Below are 20,048 nucleotides of genomic sequence, written 5' to 3'. Positions count from 1 at the left end.
TACGCTAAAGCCACTGAAAAGCTCAACCGCAAAAGTGACAGGAACAGGGGTCTACCCGGAACATTAATTATGAACACATCCGCACTCTTTTCCGTTGGGTCCGTCCTGAAACATAGCAACGTCATAAAAAATAGTTCCGAAAATAAGGTAGGATGTTTCGATATGGACCGGAGACTTCAGACATGCTTGTCCGAGAGTTTCTTGGAACTGGACACATAATCAGGTAAAATTGTATGTTTAAGTGTAGACAGTGATCGCGGTTTTTGCAGCTGCATGGAGGCGGAAGGAGACGCGGGTCACAAAAGTGCCGTACGTTTGTGCAAGAAGTGCAACACGCGCAGATGTAGACAAGTACAGCCAAGGGGAAAGGTCGTGTTATTGTTCATTTACCGACAGGTCGTAAAACTCGGTGCTCCGGAAATGCTCGTATAACAGATGTTACAGATTTTGACACGCTGGTCGACAGTGTAGTCGTTGCGCTAAACTATATGCTATTAGCAGGCTGTCGGTTCAATTTAATTGTGGTAAAGGGCAGTGAGATGAGATACCAAATGCTCTTTAAGCCACTGTTACGGTTTTTGTAGTTTTCAGGTTTTTGTAGGTTTTCTGTTGTTTGAGGGATAAGAAATACTTAGTTAAAGCCGTGAGAGGGATTGTGTTTGCCGTAAGGAGTGAGTGCAAGTATTTCATTTCATTCAGCAAGCAGGCAATACTCTTTGTCCACTTTTGCTGGAGGCCTGTAATCCTGTTACTTTACACGTTATCTTCTCAGGAACAGGATGATTAAAAACTGGGGTGTAATCGGTGGGATTGCTGCTGCAGTTGCAGTTGGAGTTTATGTTTTGTGGGGCCCAACTACGGAGAAAAAGAAGAAAAAGAGAGGTGAGATGCATTCAGTTATGTTGTTGAAGTCGTCGTGATCGCAAAGCAGCAAATACCTTATGTTTTCTTGCAGGTATGGTTCCTGGTCTGCTGAACTTGGGGAACACTTGCTTCCTGAACTCTTTGCTTCAGGGTTTAGCAGCATGTCCATCTTTCATCAAGTGGCTGGAGAAACTTTCATGTTTGCCTTCAGTCCTGTCCCAAAAAGACAAACAGCTGTCCATCACACTGCTCCAGCTTCTAAAAGGTATTTGAAAAAAATGGGTCAAATGAATCCTGGATTGTTATCAACAACTGTTTGTTTATTTGTTTGTTTGTGATTGAAGCTGTTTGTGTTTCTACAGCTTTGTCTAGCGATGAACCTGGAAATGAAAATGTACTTGATGCTGGCTGTCTCTTGGATGTTCTCAGGCTTTACCGGTGGCACATTAGCTCATTTGAAGAGCAGGTTAGTTGTGTTGTTGTTGGGTTGTAGTTTTTTTATATTTTATATACACTTTCGTTTATTAATGGCTAAAACATTTTCTATTATTTGTTGCGTTATTTACTTAAGGATGCTCATGAACTGTTCCATGTTTTGACATCATCGCTGGAGGAAGAACGGGATTGTCAACCTAAAGTTGCTCACTTGTTTGACATGCAGTGCCTAGAGGTGACTTATCCAGTGGACCGTCCTCTTTCTTAATTGTTTAATGTCTCCTATAGTGTGTTTTTAAAAACGTTTTGGAGCCGCAAAGAAAATACGTTGTACAAAAGTCCAATTAGATTTTTTTTTACAATGGTCTGTGATTGTTTTTGTAGAGTCTTCCTGATCAAGGTGAAGAAACAATGACCTGCAGCAGTCGAGGTATTAAAACAGGTCAGGGAATCCTTTAATTTAGTATTTTAGTTTTATTCATTTTGTATAATTTCATTTATTTTGTAGCCCCTCTTCATCCCATACCAAGCCCCTGGAAGTTTCAGCATCCTTTTCACGGCCGTCTAACGAGTAACATGTCATGCAAACGCTGTGAACAACAAGTAAGGTGTTTTGTTGGCCATTACATAATGACGCTATTTTATGTTGACTTTTATCTCTTAGGGTGATTACTGTGATTTCTTTTTTTTTTTTACCTAGAGTCCGGTGCGATATGATTCATTTGAGAGTCTGTCTCTGTCCATCCCTGTGCCTCAGTGGGTAAGCAGAAAACATGAATCCAATAATGAATGTTAGAAAAAAGGAAACGACAAATTAAACATGTCCGGAGTTTTACTTCACTTTAGATGCACTTACACATCATTTTAGATTGATTGCCTTTGTCAAAAATGTCAAGTAAGTAATCTGCAAGTATTTCAGGAAAAGTGACAGGAAGGCTTTGCTGCAGATGGTTCTTTTAGTTGGTGCGGTTATTTGTTCCGTGTTATCTTCAGGGTCGACAGATTTCCATTGATCAGTGTCTCCAACACTTCATCTCTTCAGAAACCATCAAAGAAGTGGAGTGTGAGAACTGCACAAAGGTACAGCCACTAAAGTCTCAGTGTCCTATGATTCACTCCTGATAATCAACAACAACTACTAATATGGTATCTTGAAGTGAAATTGTGTGACATGAATATTTTACATTAATATGTATTTAACTAATTTTACTTTGTGTCTGGTTGTAATTGTTTGTTTTCAGCTTCAACAACAGACCATGATAAAAGTCCTGGAAAGTCAGAGAACAACTTTTGTGAAACACCTAAAACTAGGGAAGGTAAAAATGTCACCCATACTTGTAATGATGTCAATCATTGATTAGATAGTCAATTCAAATTCTTCTTGTTTAATTTAAATTGATCAGTAACTGTTCTGTAGATCAGGATTAGATAACGGATGGATTGTGTCCTCTGTGTGTGTGTGTGTGTGTGTGTGTGTGTTTTGTGTGTAGCTTCCACAGTGTCTGTGTATCCATTTACAAAGACTGACGTGGTCCAGTGAAGGAACCCCAATTAAGCGGCAGGAACATGTTCAGTTCTCCGAATACCTCTCGATGGACCGCTACAAACATAATGTGTCAACACAGAGAAACATGCAGCTTCGCTGTACAGCTAAGTCAGCAAATGTAGAAAACACAGACAAACCCACAGATAATGGCATCGGTATGTCAGCTTTTACATTAACTTCATTTTCATCTTCATTTTCTACTGTAACAACCTTTTTCTGTCTGTTTTACGATCATTGTGTTTTTTTTCTCCATCTTCTGTCTTCCAGATGCAGAGCGTCATAACAACAACAATCCTTTTTCCAATGGAAACTGTTCATCTTTATTTCATCTGTCACCTGGAGCGAATCTCATCTATGACTACAAGTAACCTTCAAACAAACACAACACACACAACACTGCCCAGGTCATACTATGTAAGTCAGGATAAAATAATTGCTCTCTACATCAAATGGAAGGAGGCAGCTGTAAATTAATCTCAGATTATCAATATTAGGCATATACAATTATATAGGTTAATTTAGTGTAATGTGAAGTTTATTGGATTTAATGTTTTCAGCCTTAAGAAAACCCTTCTTGTTGAGACTATTGTGACGATAAATTGCTGAGTGCTGTTCTTTACCTAGTTATTCATTTATTGAACCTTCACCATTACCTGCTGCAACATATTAATTTTCATTTGTTTAATAAGTTCTTTCTTCTCTTCATCCTCCACCAGTTCCCCAGAGTACTACTTCCTGCTCACAGCTGTGCTGGTTCACCACGGTGACATGCACTCAGGACATTTTGTCACATACCGCCGGAGCCCTTCCTCTCCTCGCAGCTGCTCACCCTTCAGCTCCCAGTGGCTCTGGGTGTCGGACGACTCCGTAAGAAAGGCCAGTCTGCAGGAGGTGCTGTCTTCTAACGCCTACATGCTCTTCTACGAAAGAGTCCAAAGGCCGATCCTGGCTCTGCATTCAGGAGTAAACGGACAGACAGACTTGTGATTATGTCAGTTACCATGGTTTCTCTACCAGCAGAGGTTGACTTTGAGACTAGAAAGGAAAGCCATGGCAGAGTGAATGTGGGAGTTAACTTTGTATCAAGGACCACAGCAGCATGTCAGGCATTAATGTTGGATGTTGCTGATTTTGTAAACTGTGTACAATTTGCTATTTTGCGAAAGATTACGGGCCCAATTTATAATCAAACATCTAAAACAACAGTTCTGGTCTTGTAATAGCAAGAGTAAAGTAAATAAAACACACAGGGGGTTATTGTGCATTTAAGACAACAGTGTTGCACTTTTTTTTTCAAGCGGTTTGGTATTTAATGTAATAAATTAGTAAAACTACTATTCTCAGGCTGGACAGGTTGAGAAATCATGATTTTGGTTTTATACGATAAGCAACCACTAAAGCCAAGATGAGGGCATTGTTTAAGATCAGTGCTGTAGTGCTGCACCCATCGTTAAAACTTAAATTACACCTGATTTAAAACATTTAAAATATGTGTTGCCTTAAATAATGTTGGATATGACACCATCATAGATGTGTGGTGGCCTATTAAAAATTATTGGGAAATTATTCTGTATGATTCCTTTTTTTTATTCTGACATCTCTACCAATAGAGGAACTATTTTTTTCAGATAAAACCAGTTCTCCTGTGAGTTATTTGAGGTACAAAATTATTTCCAGCTTTATATTGACTTTTTGTGAATGTTCTACAGATGGTTTAAACTTTGCTGGTTTTTGGTCAAACAAGAAAATTACTGCAGGTTTTAGAAGCTATTTAGTATAATTGTATTTTTCTGTGTAAATTTTAGCTTCAAGTTTGGCTCCGTCCAAATCAGCCATGTGAATGTGGCCTGATGCAAAGTCCTTTGTCACCTGTTTCTGCAATTTGCACTAATGTTTATTCATATGAGGATATGTGTATTAATGTAAAGTATGTGAAGATAATGGTTTTGGTATTAAAATGGAAAAACAAAACGTGATCACTAAAGACACAAGAGCGACAAAATGGTGTGTTCATTTAGAAGTAGATGTGCCAAAAACCCAGTACTTGGTTTTTACAAATTAATACTGTGACTTTTCAAGTTTCTTCAAACTTGAATTTCTTCATGAGATCCTCAATGATTATAAGGTCATGTGCCTTCTTCAGTGAGTAACTAACCTTAAGGTGGTAAAAAAAGTTGATACAGTTAGTACAGTATTTAAGCTAACTTTGAATTGAATATGTTCCATTTGATTATTTTTAATTTAAAATGCACCATCACTTTCATTCTCCTCCACCTGATGTCAAACCTAACGTTCTAAAAGGTATTTGAAAAAAATGGGTCAAATGAATCCTGGATTGTTATCAACAACTGTTTGTTTATTTGTTTGTTTGTGATTGAAGCTGTTTGTGTTTCTACAGCTTTGTCTAGCGATGAACCTGGAAATGAAAATGTACTTGATGCTGGCTGTCTCTTGGATGTTCTCAGGCTTTACCGGTGGCACATTAGCTCATTTGAAGAGCAGGTTAGTTGTGTTGTTGTTGGGTTGTAGTTTTTTTATATTTTATATACACTTTCGTTTATTAATGGCTAAAACATTTTCTATTATTTGTTGCGTTATTTACTTAAGGATGCTCATGAACTGTTCCATGTTTTGACATCATCGCTGGAGGAAGAACGGGATTGTCAACCTAAAGTTGCTCACTTGTTTGACATGCAGTGCCTAGAGGTGACTTATCCAGTGGACCGTCCTCTTTCTTAATTGTTTAATGTCTCCTATAGTGTGTTTTTAAAAACGTTTTGGAGCCGCAAAGAAAATACGTTGTACAAAAGTCCAATTAGATTTTTTTTTACAATAGTCTGTGATTGTTTTTGTAGAGTCTTCCTGATCAAGGTGAAGAAACACTGACCTGCAGCAGTCGAGGTATTAAAACAGGTCAGGGAATCCTTTTATTTAGTATTTTAGTTTTATGCCACCATCACTTTCATTCTCCTCCACCTGATGTCAAACCTAATGACCATGATAAAGCTGTTTTTCACTGCAGCATATAATTGAGGTCTAGGCCATTGGTTCCCAACCTCTTTTGGCCTCTGTCACCACAGATTTCTGGCAACCTCACCTTTTTATCAGTTACTAGACATTTCAGGTGACCTCACGTGGGGTCACGATGCCAAGGTGGAAAAAGACAGGTCTAGGATCACCTTAATTCTTGCCACCCTGTATGATGCGTCTAAACGTGAGGTTGATGCGAGGAAGGAGGACCTTCTTGCGCACAGGAAGGGCGTGGTACCAAAAAGTGTTGGTGGGTGGATTCATAAGGAGCAGGCTTCCATGAGTGAGCTCCAACCTCACAGGTTCAATCTGCCTGCAGCCCTGTTTACCCCGAGCACCTCTGTGCCTAAATACAAAGTCCCGTGCAGCTCCAAGAGAGACAGAGGCGATGGGACAACGAGGGTCCAGCTCTTTTTCATCATCACGATGCTCACTCATGTGATCCTGTCCATCTTTATATCTGGTGCAGTAAAAAAAGGTACAGATTAAACACAAAAAGAGAAGAGTCAAAACTGGAATTACATTAAGTCTCACCTGTTGACCAGGACAAAGTTAAATGTCTGCCCTGTTACATTGTTGACAGCATCTCGAATGGATTCCAAAGTTGGAGTCCAGGGACAGGCGGAACGAGTCACTCCAGAATAAGTGTAGGTCACGCCAACATCTCCATATGTTGCCTGTTTCCTTGGTATATTGTGCAGCTGTCCAAACAGGTGGACCTTTGCTTCGTCCCCTAAAACACAACACTGTGACTCTACATCACTAAAGTCTCTTGGTGTCACTTCATAATGAGAGTTACTATTCTACCTGTTGAGTACACAATCTCTTCCTCCAGTTGTTTAAAATGTCTGTCTGCGTCACCTTTGGAGAACAGTAAAGCATAATCACAGTCAAGTCCTTCTGCCTCTATTTTTTGCCAAGGTACTGGATGAGAGAACTCTGCCAGAGCTTCATCCTCATCTTCCTCCCCATCCATATCCTCTTTCTCCATCCTCTCCTGTTTGAATGAGTTGACCTCTCTGCTTGAACTTCTTGTTTTTGCATCACTGGTGCAGGAACAGGTATTATGTTCCTGAATCCCAAATGCATCCATTGCATTAACCTGTTACATGCTTCAGTTACTTTCTCAAAACCTGGGGGGTTCCAAGAACAATAATTAATATGGAATCAAAGTTTCAGTGTGTACCTGCTGTGGCTACAATTGCAGTGTATTTTCTCATGTTTCTATCAGCATAAAAGAACAAAACATAAAACATAAAAGGAAAGAATACATTTTTAATTCAATTGTGTCCACATTTAAATCAAACTAACCTTTGTTGGTAGTGAAATAACATACCAAGTGCAATACGCTGTCTGTCTTTTGTCCGTTATATTTACTTGCTTGGTATATATGTTATTTTCACTCATATTTTATTATTTTTGTTTAAAATGATGCAATAATTACATCTTCAAATAAGAAATGCACTGTCATATTCCAGATTACGGATCCGACTGGTACAGTCAACCACAAGGGGGCGACAGGTCATCGTCTGCTGTCCGATTTGCTGATAATGAAACAGATTTCTATTTTAATTAATACTGTGTTGTGAGGTTAAGGGAGGATATTGTCACCACTGTATTCCATTTAATTCAATATAAGACTGAGGAGTTTGTTTACTGGATGGCTAATTTTAGATTTTAACCACAATGCGACCAACCACTACCTCTACTGCTTCCAACGACACCATTCTACCTACCTCATTGTCACTCACACACATATACCATCTCAATAAAACGTCACATCCTGTACTAAACTTACAGTTGGGGATCACAACAACTTCAAATTCGCTTTTTTGTTATTTTCAAGCCACCCTGTGCTTCATAAATGCTGCTTGAAATAAACGTCAGTTGCAGTACCGTAAGTCAAAAACTATTAAGAAACACCAGCTTGGTCCGAAAAGCAGCCCGCCCATTATTACGTAGCTCATTGCGTCATTTTTGTTGGCGCCAAAGACTACTGCGTCCACCACGCCTCTATATCTCTATTTTTCTCAAAATCGACGTAATTTTTATTACCCTTCAAAGCATAGAACTGGGTACGGAATCAGGGAACACAACGAATGGTGCTTCGGACGCCATTGATCACGGGACTGGCCAAACGAAACAAGTCTGGACATAGTGCTGCCTAACGCTGTGACAATCACTAGCGCCCAGTGGTCACTTACAGATTGGTCTGTTTATCTTTGTTAACTTGTGTAATTCATTTTATAGCGAGACTTATTACTTGCGTGAAGCTGATCGCAAAGTCGCTTTTCAACAAAATGATAGGACAGAAAACTATCAACTCGTTTTTTTCGCCTGTCTCGAAAAAGAGGATTTCTAAGGAGTTAAATGAAACCGAAGATGTGAACGAGTCAGTGAGTGTCATGTTTAAACTTCTCTAGTCACAAATAACCTCATCTTTTGTTTGTTATTACTGTACTTACATGGTGATGCAGCTCAACAGTGCAAAAGTTTCCGCATAAATAGTGGATTCAGGCTGCGTTCACAAACGCCACAGCTGCTAAAACACACCTCTGCATGAGAATGTTGACATTCCGCTCACTGAGGCTACTTTCGTCTGATCGCCCCCCTCCACTTCGACTCTTATCTGTTTCCTACCCCGCTTCTTACACCAAAATTTTGCAGAAGAAGCCAAAGCTTTCGGCGGTGGACTCAGAGCCGTCCACGCCGCCTAAAACCCCTCTGTCACCGGAGGACCTGGAGAAAATCGCCCGCAACAAGAGAGCAGCTTTTGAGCGACTCTCTTCCTCCCAGTGTCCCCCAGGGTTCGGTGAGAGTTGGAGGAAAGGGCTGTGTGGGGAATTTGGAAAACCATACTTCAAACAAGTGAGAGGATCAGCTAGCTCCATGCACATAATTGTGTTTCTGTCATGCTAAAAAGAGTTTTACTAACTATTTCTATCTGAAACGCATACAGTTGATGAATTTTGTGTCTGAAGATCGGAAACGCACCACAGTGTATCCACCTGTCGAAGACATCTTCACCTGGACACAGATGTGTGACATTAATGATGTAGGTGACATAACTCTGACCTAATTGGTTAGCATTGAGCAAATTATCCTCTAAACAAAAACTATATAATAGAAGTGGACACAGCCATACGAAGTCGTTTTCACTAGAATTACATTTACTATCACAGTCCTGTCTCTTCCCTCAGGTCAAAGTAGTAATCCTTGGTCAGGATCCATATCATGGTCCAAAACAAGCCCATGGATTGTGCTTCAGTGTTAAAAGACCAGTACCACCCCCTCCCAGGTGGGACCTCCATCTCATTCGTTTTCTTTGTTTGCTTGTTTAAATCTTAAAATACTAAAGATTTACTTTCTGTCCGTTTTCAGTTTGGAGAACATGTACAAAGAGCTAGCTACAGACATTGAAGGTTTCCAGCATCCTGGACATGGAGATCTCACTGAGTGGGCCAAACAGGGTATTTTAAAAAACAACAATAAAAAAAACCTCAAATAAAAAAGTCTTACTCAACAGATTACCTTTGCATGATGAACAGAGTTGCTGTCTTTTTTTTCTTTTTTTTAAAACCATGATATACTCTTCAGGCGTGTTGTTGCTCAATGCTGTACTGACAGTCAGAGCACACCAGGCAAACTCCCACAAAGACAAAGGCTGGGAGACCTTCACTGATGCTGTGGTGCAGTGGCTCAGCACCAACCTGGAGGGGCTTGTCTTCATACTGTGGGGGTCCTATGCTCAGAAGAAAGGAGCTGCTATTAATAGAGTAGGTCAACAGTTCTGCATGAGAACCAATACATAAAGTGGTATCTTCCTGTTTTGTTGATAGAGCATTACTTTTGAACTATTTTTGCAGAAACGTCACCATGTGCTCCAGGCTGTGCATCCTTCTCCCCTGTCTGCACACCGTGGGTTCTTTGGCTGCAGACATTTCTCAAAGGCCAACGAGCTGCTGAAAAAATCTGGGAAGACTCCCATAGACTGGAAGGCACTTTAAGTTACTGTTTGTGTAAGAGTCACATTCTGTGTGAAAGTGAATTACTGACCACATACTTCCAGTAATCTGTTAACATTGCAAATATGTTTATATTCCCTGTTCCCTGAAGCTTTGTCTGACTGCTTTTTTTTAAAACAGTTTATTCTTAAAAGTCTGTTCCATTAAAGTAGTTCCTAAAAGTGCATATTGTGTGTAAATTATTTAATGTTCAATTTGCACAGATATTAGGCATAACTCAGTCGCTGTTCACATTCTGCTGTACTTTATTACCACAAGTATTAATTGTCTCATTATGTAATCAAGACTCAGTCCATTGCCCCTAGAATAAGGTGGAGACATATATTCCTGTAACCACTAAATGACCTATAGTAGAAAAGTGATATTGACTGGGGAATCACACTCTGAAATCCAGGGAGATTTACACCACTAGATGATGGCAGTGTCACAAAGGAAAATGGGGATTACAATTGTACAAAACATACAATTCAATATTACAATGTGCATTAAATAATAGCAGCACTCAGTGAATCATACATAATAAAAACGAATACAACAAAAGATATAAAAAATGACATGTTCAGTTTCCATGTAACAGCTGTTAAAAAGATGAGCTATTGGCACTGAGAATACATTTAAATCAATTCTATCATTTATTTTAATTAAAAGAATAAGGAATGTAGTCTAATGGTATGCCAGGTACCAGTCAAAAATATTTTCCATTCATTGCAGGAATAAGTTTATAAATGGGCTTAAATACAGATGTGTTGGTCAGTTAAAAACCCGAAATGTTTTTTGTCCTGATAGGAAAGGTGTGTTTTCCTTAGATTACCAATTTAAAATAAAAATTGCCCACCGTTTCTTAAAGTAAAGTTTGTATTAACAATATAAACTGTATGGAATGTCAGGGACATAAACCACATATATAAATGATTTTATTGTTATTATTATTTATGTTAATTTTCAACTAGATAGCTAAAGAATAAAATTCGTTCTCCAGTTTGTTTCATGGTCTGTATCAAAAGCACACAGGCACTCGACGCATGGTGTGACGTCACCGCGAAGGCGGGACCACTATGGGGTGTTGTGACGTCATCCGGAAGTGTCTGAGCGGAGTTCCTTTTCCTGTAAATTCGGTCATTAGACTAGAGCTTGTTTTCTGTTTGTGATGTTCGTTTAGTGTTTGCAGTAAAAGACGCGACGATGCCCGTGCAGAGTGTACCGGTGCGGGATGTGTCCGTACATTTCCGGTTACTGCAGCAGTATCTGCTGCTGCTGAAAAAATACCCCATCCTCACAAAGTCTGTGACCAGGTCTGTAACTCTCGTTTAAAATCACTGGTTGTTGGACGACTGTAAACTTTTTGCTTTTTGCTTTTTTAAAAGAAGTTTGAAAAAAAAAAAAAACAATTTAAAGAAAATTACACAGAAAACTAGAAAGACACACGTGGTACTGTAGGTACTGTAAACAACGGACAATACAGTAGTGTATAACTAACGTAGTAGTTAATCTCTGCTAAAGGCACCTTATTGAATCCAGCAGGTCAATATAATAATATATAATGCTCTGAGGACGCTTCTGTGCATAACGCTGTAATCCAATGAGGGAAACAAGTAAAAAAATGATCATGTTAGTAGGTTTCAGTTGCTTAAAGGTTGAAAACTGTATGAATCTGTGAACTCAAAAACCCATGTTAAAAGACCATCATAGCTTTAGAAATGTAAAATATCTGTCAAAGAAGAACAGAATTCTGTATTGGATAAAATAATCTATGCTTCCTTCAAAAATGTATGTACATAAATGCTTTGCTTGATAAATACTTTTAATTATCCTATTTTTCAAAACAAAAAATAACATTGATCCATTTGTTTCCAACTACTGTGTATCCTTCTAGCCAATCAGCATTGACTTGAAGATCCTCCCCTAGCTCTTTTTTAAATAATGACACAGAGTACACAGAGAGTACAAACTTTGTTCAGGGTCACTTAATTTTTTCACTGTGTCATGACATTCTACTATCATGCATTAGTAATTGGTACTTTTCCTGATTCTAATTAATGATTCTAATTCTGTCTGTGAGTCTGTGTAAAAATGATGAAATTTCTGGGGAAAAAAGAGAAAGTACTGTTCCAACATATGAATTGTTTCATGAACTGTGGTGTGTCGGTTGGATATGAAACCTGACCCTGTATATGACATATTATTTATCTTTAAAGGTAAATATGTCACTGTGTGTCCCTTTGATTTTTCAGTGCCATCATTTCAGCTTTAGGAAATTTACTGTCTCAGTTTGTGGAGGCAAGAAAAAAGGCCAAGAATGAAGTTTCCATAAGTGAGATTGACGCAGCCGCAGCTGCACGCTTCGCCATCTATGGGTAAGACTTCACGTAAGCCGAAAAATAAATTCATAGTCACGTATAATCTAGCACTAGTCATTATTCACAGGTCGGTCTTACCACATTATTCATCAACAACTCTGTCCTGACGTGTCAACATACTGAAACATGGTGTAACATGAAAAGAGTATCATCAGAGCCAAATCCCTTTTTCTCATGTTTTGTCTTTTTGCTTGTTATTGCAGATTGATCATTACAGGACCAGTCAGCCATTACTTCTACCAGCTGATGGAGGTGTGGATGCCCACCACTGATCCATACTGTATCGTCAAACGTCTGCTTCTGGACAGACTTTTTTTTGCACCTGGGTTTTTGCTTATTTTCTACTTTGTTATGAACGTCTTAGAGGTGAGTCATGTTGCCCCAGCAATTTATATTTATTCAATAGATATTTGTAAAGGCAGTCAGGCTTCTTATACATTCACTAAAGCTAGGAAAATAAATGACTGATTTTCCAACATAAAATCTACGGCTGTGTAAATTACGTTAATTTTGTGAAGATGAATTGTATTAAATATTTCAACTCAAGTCAGAGGCAAAACAACATGGCCTGTATAGCCAACAATTCCACTGTCCATCCACTAATTCCTCTTAAATAGACAGTCGATACACATTGTTTTTTATTTTTTGCACTCGCTGCAGAAACTTGAAAGACAAACTCGTTCAACTTCCGGTCAGACGTGTAAGAACAGACTCAGGGCAGTCTAAACAAGTCTACGGCTGATAGACTGACACACTTCAGAGGGTGTCAGAGGGATTGTGACGGACTGTGGACTGATTAACAATGTTGTTGACAATGGTTTCACTGAATTTCTTAAAGTAGCTCAGCGGCACAGAAAAAAGTAAATGTAATGGATGCCTCTCTCTAATAAAACATCATTTAAATTATTACATGATATGTTTCCAGGCTAAAGGATGGAAAGACTTTGAACAGAAGATGAGGCAAAGTTACTTGACCGCTTTAAAGATGAACTGGAAAGTCTGGACTCCATTTCAGTTTATTAATGTCAACTTTGTGCCTGTTCAGGTATGACTTTCATTCAAATGCACATTGTACAAGAGATGACAGTTACACATAAATGGTGTCATTTAACAATGTAAAGTTTTCATGTGCTTCTCTCAGTTCAGAGTACTGTTTGCCAACATGGTTGCCTTCTTCTGGTACGCCTACCTGGCTTCAGTGAGGAAGTGAGATTTCCTGAAGATCAGTGATGAGTTGATCCGTCAAGAGGAATCTTCCCCTTACTGTGACTTTGGTGACCAGGGATGTGGGACGTAACAGACATAACCAGACACAAGAGCGTGACCCTGTTTCACAATACATTGCAAATAATTTAATAGTTATTCTGACACTGACAGCTAACACAGCTGTACCCTGATCCCTTTAAACCACTACAACAGACTACTTTGTTCTAACAGAACATGTACACAAGTATGTTTAGATTTTATTTTTTTTTGCTTTAGAGCCAAAGTCTTTCAGGTTGTCATACCAGATACATTTTAATCACTCTGGGAACAAGACATTTTAAATAATCTGTGCTAAATGTTTGGTGTCTTGTTGTGGACTGTGCCAGAGAAACTTTTGCACTCAATTTCTGAAAATAAATACATTACAAATGATCTCATTGATAATGTTTTTTTTATTATTATTAAAAGGTTGTGGTCCATATGGTCAAAGATGGATGTCCATGATCTTGCCTCAAAGCAACAAAGATCACTAGTGGTAACTAATGTCTATCTAGGTGGTGTTTGCTAAAAACATGCAGGATTAGGGTAAGTTCTTTGACATTGGGTTTAATTGGACAACTTCAAACCAAATATTGAATAAGTAAATGACCAATTTCCTAATGACCATTTCTCAGTGAAGCATGTGTGATATGTTGTGTAATACTTACTTCACTGCTCTTGTCTTTACTGTTAACAAATTCATTGACTAATTTCTGAAATTTTACATTGTTTGGACAGGGGTTAAATAATACAATTAACAAAACATCTATTGACACTTAGAGACAATTTATTCTTTAGTTATTGTGAAACCTGGGCCAGAGAGAGAGTGAGAGAGTTTTAGTCTTTGAATGTGTAATCTGAATTAATTAAAAACTAGGTTGTGCATAGACGTTACAACATTACAACTTTATTTTGACATAAAACTCACACAACATTAACCTTAACCAGAGAGAAATAAAAAAAAATCCACATATACATTGATCTATTATCAGCCAATGACGGTGTGTCCTCTGCCTCCTCTCAGACGCAGTAACAGCTCAATGGTGCTCAGAGCTTGGACGTTGTAATCAGACAGTTTTCCTTGCGTCATCTCCTGGCCTTGGAACACCAGCCTCTGCTGACTCTCTGCCACGCCTTCTCTGTGCTGCACCCTGCGCTTAAAGTTGGCCACTGTCTCGTCAGGTGTGATGTCGTAGGCGCTGACCACGTTTTTGACGTTCTTCAGAAATACCTGAATGGTGACCGGTTCGATCACCAGCAAGGACACTTTGGAGCCAGAACGCAGACCGTAGAATGCTATGTTCTGGGAGTTGTCGCTCAAATCCTTCCTCTGCCCATTGTCAAACACCAGTCTCTGTCTCTCGGGGGTTACATTCAGTTTCTGATGGATGCGCTGCCTCAGAGAGCCCACGTTCTCCTGAGGCTGCACCATCAGAGTGCATGAGTTCCCGTTTAACATTGTGATGGTTATTTCCATGATCTAGGAGAGAATTTTGACATTTCTGATATTCAGTGGTTGTGACATAAAACAATGGAGTGCTATTAGGGGACAGGCAATGGTGCTTTCAGTATTAACATACATCTAAGTTGTTTGATGATAGCAATTAAAATTCTCCTTTAAGCCATTTACTTTGGCTTAAAGGAGTGTATTTGCCTGACAGAAATACAACATGTAAATAAAGCGTAGGTACCAACACAATGATAACAAACGATCGAAGAGACAATTGTAAATATAATTAAAAATATATATTAGCGTAGATTTATGAATTCAATAGGCTAAATCAATTTCTAAAAATATTTAAATAAATAATTAGTTAAAACCATTATAAATACGTAGGTTTTTGTTATACTTCTCATTGTCTAAGTAAAAACATACAATCAAAACTATCATACGGAATTTTGAGGGATTCTGAAATTAAGAATGTAATATAGTAAACTAATTCAATACAAACACAATGCATTCCTTAATCAACAGATTCCCAAGACAGACGTTAAAATCTTTTAAAGCAAAAATTGATATTAATTAAATCACTTTACTTACTTAATGGCACGTTAAAGCAAAATCCTGTTGAAAAAGTTTTAGGTTAAGAACAGATTGTAAAGCGATGCTCCTCAGCTGCAAAGCTCTCAGTCACAGACGGTGAACAGTCACTCACCATTGTTTATATACAGGCTGCTTCAGTCCTCCCTCCACTAAGATTCGTTTTTCCCTCACAGGTCCTTTAACTTTCAGTTTCCATTCTCTGTAAAGTGACTTGGTGTAATGCAACTTTGATGTCACAGGACAAAGTTTTGTTTTAACTCCAGGAAATTCACATTGACAAAAATACAATAACAAAATGAACATCACTGTGTATCGTGTTCATTAATGCACAAGTAAATAGAACTAAATAAAATACTTTTACATCACACACAGTATAAAGGTTTTAGGAAGAATGTTCCAGTTTTTAAGGATTGATAATGTTTAAATGAAGGGATTATAATTTAGAACAAATTCTTGTTTTATCACTTTATTATGTAGTTTTTTGTGCTTTTGTCTTTGGTCTACCTCCTATTTTTTATGTTTATTTCTTGTACTTTTTCATTGACTAGTTATTGTAGTCCATATTGTCCTGACAGCATAGTAATTACTGCAGTTCTATCAAATCTATATCTAAGGCTGTGCTGTGTACTTCTGGTCAATGTCAATTTCATGATTTTCCTGGAAACCAATTTGACCAAGTAGTGCATTTTGACATGGGGAATGGAATGGACATTGTCAATACAAATACAAAGGAAGACTTGTTTTTGACTTATATTCTTTCGGCTCAGTGTGTTATGTCACACTGCAACTACTGTCATTTGGTTGGGAGTTGTTTTTTTAAACTAACACCAGCCATCACCATTCAAAATAAATAATAATACATCAAATAAATATATAATAAATAATATAAATAATATTCAACTTCACTCTGATACTGCGTTTGAATTTGAGCAAGTCATTATGACCATGTGGACACACCTTGATAAACCAAAAAGCCACTTGACTCAATGATGTCATGAATGAGCAGTGGAACAAGTGGGATAATAAATTAGGTCAGTGGTTCTCAAACTTGTTGTACTCTGTACCACCTGAGAAAAGACTGAGCTCCCTGAGTACCACAATGATGACCAACATTAGAATATAGCAGCATAGGCCTTCACTGTTAGCTTACACCACACAGGAGAGATGCTTATAAAGATGTTTATGTTTAAATGTTGTATTAATTGTGCATGGTATGGTTCAGATTTATTCAATTGAAAATGTGAAAATATGAATTTTCTCCACGTACCACTAGAGAGCACTCGTGTACCATTGGTGGTACACATACCACACTTTCAGAACCACTGAATTCGGTAATACATGGCTAATGTAGAGAAACCAAATCAACATTTACTTATTGTTATTGTAACAAATACTTTTACAACTTAATTTCACACATTTTCAAAAGTACTTCCGGCACTTGCTTAATTGTGTAGAGATTTTTAATTACTTGATTTTCACCGAACGATTTTCAAAGCAAATTGATCATTTTAAACCCCTTTAAAGACTTAAAGGTGCTGTCCGAACAACACTTAAAAACAACAAATAGTAGAATATTCTATTTTCATCCTCTATCATGAACAGATATTACACAGCATTTTGTGTGAGATGAAAGTGAAACTAAAAGCAAGCAGCAGCTTTTACATTTTTAAGGTATTAGAACAAACAGACTTGTCCAGAGCCACAATGTACTGAGGGGGCTGACAGATTGGAATTTTACATAATTACATGTTAAAAATAATTCCACCTGTTTATCTTTCACATAAAGTACAAAAAAATAAATATCAAAACCTTGAGTTTTTTAGAAGATCAGATCTTTCTTCTCTTTTTGGTAGAGGAATATTTCCTGGAGAAGACAAATATTAGAAAATAAACAAAATGTGTGCAAAACTGAATCGTTTCTTCTGGTATCATTCAAAAGATAATCGATCAAAAAATATAAAATTCAAAGGTCTACTCTCACCTGGTGGTGCCACAAAATATTCTTCAAGAGTATTTTTGGACAGTTGTAGCAGTTTGTCAGCACAGTACCCATCTGTCACTGTGTCCTCTCTCAGGTATAAAGCCCTGAATTTAACAAAACCACAATCACATATCATGCTTTCATTTTTTTTCGCTCATATTTGCTCACTTCCTATGACAAATGTTATTGCAATGGTGTTATTGCAAACCTGTCTTCCAGAACAGAATCCATTGGTTCGATTCCATTTGTGTCAACAACATGAAGCTGATCTGCAAACCTGATTGCTTCTTCCAAACAATCCAGGCCCTGTTTGGTCCGGAACTCAACTAAAGCCAGCCGTTCCAGTTTGTCCACCAGATCTGCAGGGATTTGTTTTGGCTGTAAACATAACCAGATAATTATTAAATGTGGCAATGTACAAAGTGAATCTTTCCTAAAATAAAAAACAAACAAACAAAAACAAAAAACACAATCCAACAACTTTATTACGCTCTAGGATAATTACATTATACAAATATTGGTCTCAATTCTCTCCCTTGACTTAGTCATTATACAATTGGTCTTTAAGTGTTACACAGCACTGGCCCTCAACCTTTTTCTGCGCCACAGACCAGTTAAATGTCTGAATGTTTTTGACTGGCTTAAGACTGAATAAACTTTTATGTTCATTTTGCTATCTTGAGGGTTTCAATTTAGTGGTAATGTATATATGTTACCGGAGAAAACCTTTTAAGAAGGTAGTGGATGTAGGTAAGACAAGTGACCGAGGCAAGCTTCTTGAATTGTATGCGAGTCATAGACATATGCCATTGTCATTAAAAGCAAATTAAAAACCAAGAAAATATTTTACATCATTAATAAGGTATGCAAAGTGCAAGAAATCAAAATCAGTGATGACCTAACATTACCATTTTAAGTTTCACATTCATTTTTTGATAAATATAAGCTTTCGCATCTTTCTTCCAGAATTAACCCTGAGAGATTATGCGATACGCTCGTGTTTGTAGTTTAGGCATCTAGAAAATCTTAAAGCCATGTGTGTCGTCACATATAAGATAACGTTACCGGGGGGAGGTGTTCTTCCGGTACTGGTTCCCATGTTGGAGCTTTTGGAACCTGCTAAAAGGACAATGAGGTTAAATAAACAACTGATTAAAATCTTTTCTCAGAATTTACTGTGTCTGACCTTTAAGTTGTGTGTTGAAGAGCAGAACTGACGATTTATACAATTGACACGAATCTGCGAGAAACGGACGTTTCTCCTTGTGATAAGCCCATTGCTCTTTAACTCGTTCAATAAAGATCCCACCGTTTTTAAAGACAAGCCTCGGCACAAAGTCGCAGCAGTATTACTAAGCATCGACATTTCCTACACAGCTATGTCTCAGTTGTAAAGAAATAAACCCAAGTTTTTCTTTTTTTTTTTTTTTTGGCTAGACAGTGTGGGACGCATACGCATTGCTAAAGCCTAGATGCTAACCTGTGTAGCGATTCTAAGATACTTCCCTTGCAGGTACTTCCGGTTTTGCCTAAATACGAGTGCATGAACATTGGCTGTGAACGTAACTTTACTGAGGTCGAATATTCTACTGTACCTGTAAGATGTAGTTCGGACTAGTTTATTTGAGACAGTAGTAAGACATGAAATATCCCATTCTAAACTAGTTCAGCTATTAAAGCTGAACAGAATAAAAATCCATAAACCAGCCAGTAGGATGCACTAGGGTACATAAGCCAGTGCTACTAAAGTGATACTATAGTGCCAGATAAATGGTGAGGGTTGCGTCAGGAAGGGCATCCGGCGTAAAGCTTTTAGCCAAATCAAATATACGAATCACTAAAATGATTTCCATACTGAATTGGTCGAGGCCGAGGTTAACAACGACTGCCAACAGTGCTGTTGACCTACAGGGTACTGGTGGAAATTGGACTACTGTTGGTCGAAGACAAAGATGAAGAGGAGGATGATTGATTTGAACAAAAAGAGAAAAGAGGAAGGATAGAAGTGTTGGCCTGAAGTTTGGAACTCTGAATGTAGGTACAATTACAGGGAAAAGTAGAGAACTAGCTGATATGATGGAGAGAAGAAGAGTAGACATTTTGTGTGTGCAGGAGACTAGGTGGAAGAGCAGCAAGGCTAGAAACATTGGAGGAGGCTACAAACTGTTTTACCATGGTTTAGTGAAGAGGGAAGTGGCCAAGGCCAAACAAAAGGCATATGAGGAGTTGTATGAGAGTTTGGACACAAAGGAAGGAGAAAAGGAGTTGTATAGATTGGCGAGACAGAGAAATCAAGCTGGGAAGGATGTGCAGCAGGTGAGGTTGATTAAGGACAGAGAGGGGAATGTGATCACAAGTGAGGAAAGTGTGCTGAGAAGATGGAAGGAATACTTTGAGGAGTTGTTAAATGAGGAAAATGAAAGGGAACGTAGGAATGAGGAACCAGAAACTATTAGGAAGAAGGTAGATCAGATTAGAAAGGATGAAGTAAGAAAAGCCCTGAAGAGGATGAAGAGTGGAA

General features: G+C 38.1%; 6 protein-coding genes and 1 long non-coding RNA gene across 11 annotated transcripts; 4 read left to right on the top strand and 3 right to left on the bottom strand.

Moving 5' to 3' along the window:
• Positions 1-44: 44 nt before the first annotated feature.
• On the top strand, positions 45-4,833 carry usp30 (ubiquitin specific peptidase 30). Of its 3 annotated transcripts, none has more exons than XM_008335550.3 (13): positions 45-223; positions 773-882; positions 956-1,129; positions 1,227-1,330; positions 1,436-1,534; positions 1,684-1,729; positions 1,808-1,902; positions 2,000-2,059; positions 2,293-2,379; positions 2,541-2,615; positions 2,790-3,000; positions 3,113-3,209; positions 3,562-4,833. In XM_008335550.3, exons 1-13 carry the CDS (start codon positions 153-155, stop codon positions 3,830-3,832), a joined length of 1,500 nt encoding a protein of 499 aa, XP_008333772.1. In that variant the 5' UTR covers positions 45-152; the 3' UTR covers positions 3,833-4,833. The 3 variants fall into 3 exon arrangements, with proteins under 3 accessions (XP_008333772.1, XP_008333771.1, XP_008333773.1); XM_008335549.3 differs by having other exon boundaries at positions 1,209-1,330; XM_008335551.3 differs by lacking the exon at positions 45-223 and adding an exon at positions 238-671 and having other exon boundaries at positions 1,209-1,330.
• On the bottom strand, positions 3,660-8,536 carry alkbh2 (alkB homolog 2, alpha-ketoglutarate dependent dioxygenase). 2 transcript variants are annotated; one of them, XM_025053097.1, is made up of 5 exons: positions 8,341-8,536; positions 6,683-7,008; positions 6,410-6,608; positions 5,943-6,335; positions 3,660-3,796 (listed from the first exon to the last, which is right to left on the bottom strand). In XM_025053097.1, exons 2-4 carry the CDS (start codon positions 6,966-6,968, stop codon positions 6,026-6,028), a joined length of 795 nt encoding a protein of 264 aa, XP_024908865.1. In that variant the 5' UTR covers positions 6,969-7,008; positions 8,341-8,536; the 3' UTR covers positions 3,660-3,796; positions 5,943-6,025. The 2 variants fall into 2 exon arrangements, with proteins under 2 accessions (XP_024908865.1, XP_008333768.1); XM_008335546.3 differs by having other exon boundaries at positions 3,665-3,796; positions 6,025-6,335.
• On the top strand, positions 5,148-5,735 carry LOC103397330 (uncharacterized). Its single transcript, XR_523440.2, has 3 exons — positions 5,148-5,347; positions 5,453-5,551; positions 5,701-5,735. It is a non-coding gene; the product is annotated as an uncharacterized LOC103397330 (long non-coding RNA).
• Positions 7,644-10,066, top strand: unga (uracil DNA glycosylase a). Its single transcript, XM_008335547.3, has 7 exons — positions 7,644-8,271; positions 8,543-8,743; positions 8,835-8,930; positions 9,076-9,173; positions 9,257-9,345; positions 9,473-9,651; positions 9,742-10,066. Exons 1-7 carry the CDS (start codon positions 8,176-8,178, stop codon positions 9,880-9,882), a joined length of 900 nt encoding a protein of 299 aa, XP_008333769.1. The 5' UTR covers positions 7,644-8,175; the 3' UTR covers positions 9,883-10,066.
• A 922-nt stretch (positions 10,067-10,988) lies between these two features.
• pxmp2 (peroxisomal membrane protein 2) lies at positions 10,989-13,895 on the top strand. Its single transcript, XM_008335545.3, has 5 exons — positions 10,989-11,192; positions 12,132-12,254; positions 12,461-12,623; positions 13,183-13,302; positions 13,399-13,895. The coding sequence occupies exons 1-5, from the start codon at positions 11,083-11,085 to the stop codon at positions 13,465-13,467; spliced, it is 585 nt and encodes a 194-aa protein (XP_008333767.1). The 5' UTR covers positions 10,989-11,082; the 3' UTR covers positions 13,468-13,895.
• A 2-nt stretch (positions 13,896-13,897) lies between these two features.
• On the bottom strand, positions 13,898-15,597 carry isg15 (ISG15 ubiquitin like modifier). Its single transcript, NM_001301006.1, is given in 2 exon segments — positions 13,898-14,982; positions 15,544-15,597. A coding segment is annotated over 1 exon segment (489 nt). The 5' UTR covers positions 14,980-14,982; positions 15,544-15,597; the 3' UTR covers positions 13,898-14,490.
• A 1,391-nt stretch (positions 15,598-16,988) lies between these two features.
• On the bottom strand, positions 16,989-19,031 carry gatc (glutamyl-tRNA amidotransferase subunit C). 2 transcript variants are annotated; one of them, XM_008335543.3, is made up of 5 exons: positions 18,714-19,031; positions 18,593-18,646; positions 17,736-17,905; positions 17,528-17,631; positions 16,989-17,410 (listed from the first exon to the last, which is right to left on the bottom strand). In XM_008335543.3, exons 1-5 carry the CDS (start codon positions 18,891-18,893, stop codon positions 17,349-17,351), a joined length of 570 nt encoding a protein of 189 aa, XP_008333765.1. In that variant the 5' UTR covers positions 18,894-19,031; the 3' UTR covers positions 16,989-17,348. The 2 variants fall into 2 exon arrangements, with proteins under 2 accessions (XP_008333765.1, XP_016898474.1); XM_017042985.2 differs by having other exon boundaries at positions 18,593-18,643; positions 18,714-19,029.
• Positions 19,032-20,048: the final 1,017 nt, after the last annotated feature.

The sequence above is a fragment of the Cynoglossus semilaevis genome, chromosome Z (assembly GCF_000523025.1).
Source record: "Cynoglossus semilaevis isolate Cse_v1.0 chromosome Z, Cse_v1.0, whole genome shotgun sequence".
Lineage (NCBI taxonomy): Eukaryota > Metazoa > Chordata > Actinopteri > Pleuronectiformes > Cynoglossidae > Cynoglossus > Cynoglossus semilaevis.
This window is presented reverse-complemented; position numbering and strand designations above follow the sequence as displayed.

Coding starts and splice junctions, on each gene's coding strand:
- unga (XM_008335547.3), top strand. CDS start 8,176: ATGATAGGACAGAAAACTATCAACTCGTTTTTTTCGCCTGTCTCGAAA. Junction 8,272..8,542: donor CCGAAGATGTGAACGAGTCA/GTGAGTGTCATG, acceptor AAAATTTTGCAG/AAGAAGCCAAAGCTTTCGGC. Junction 9,174..9,256: donor CCAGTACCACCCCCTCCCAG/GTGGGACCTCCA, acceptor GTCCGTTTTCAG/TTTGGAGAACATGTACAAAG.
- gatc (XM_008335543.3), bottom strand. CDS start 18,893: ATGTCGATGCTTAGTAATACTGCTGCGACTTTGTGCCGAGGCTTGTCT. Junction 17,906..18,592: donor CGGAAGAACACCTCCCCCCG/GTAACGTTATCT, acceptor TTATGTTTACAG/CCAAAACAAATCCCTGCAGA. Junction 17,632..17,735: donor GATTCTGTTCTGGAAGACAG/GTTTGCAATAAC, acceptor TGTTAAATTCAG/GGCTTTATACCTGAGAGAGG.
- usp30 (XM_008335549.3), top strand. CDS start 153: ATGTTTCGATATGGACCGGAGACTTCAGACATGCTTGTCCGAGAGTTT. Junction 224..772: donor GGAACTGGACACATAATCAG/GTAAAATTGTAT, acceptor TTATCTTCTCAG/GAACAGGATGATTAAAAACT. Junction 3,210..3,561: donor AATCTCATCTATGACTACAA/GTAACCTTCAAA, acceptor ATCCTCCACCAG/TTCCCCAGAGTACTACTTCC.
- alkbh2 (XM_025053097.1), bottom strand. CDS start 6,968: ATGGATGCATTTGGGATTCAGGAACATAATACCTGTTCCTGCACCAGT. Junction 6,609..6,682: donor AGAGATTGTGTACTCAACAG/GTAGAATAGTAA, acceptor GTTGTGTTTTAG/GGGACGAAGCAAAGGTCCAC. Junction 6,336..6,409: donor AACTTTGTCCTGGTCAACAG/GTGAGACTTAAT, acceptor TTACTGCACCAG/ATATAAAGATGGACAGGATC.
- pxmp2 (XM_008335545.3), top strand. CDS start 11,083: ATGCCCGTGCAGAGTGTACCGGTGCGGGATGTGTCCGTACATTTCCGG. Junction 11,193..12,131: donor CTCACAAAGTCTGTGACCAG/GTCTGTAACTCT, acceptor TTGATTTTTCAG/TGCCATCATTTCAGCTTTAG. Junction 12,624..13,182: donor TTGTTATGAACGTCTTAGAG/GTGAGTCATGTT, acceptor ATATGTTTCCAG/GCTAAAGGATGGAAAGACTT.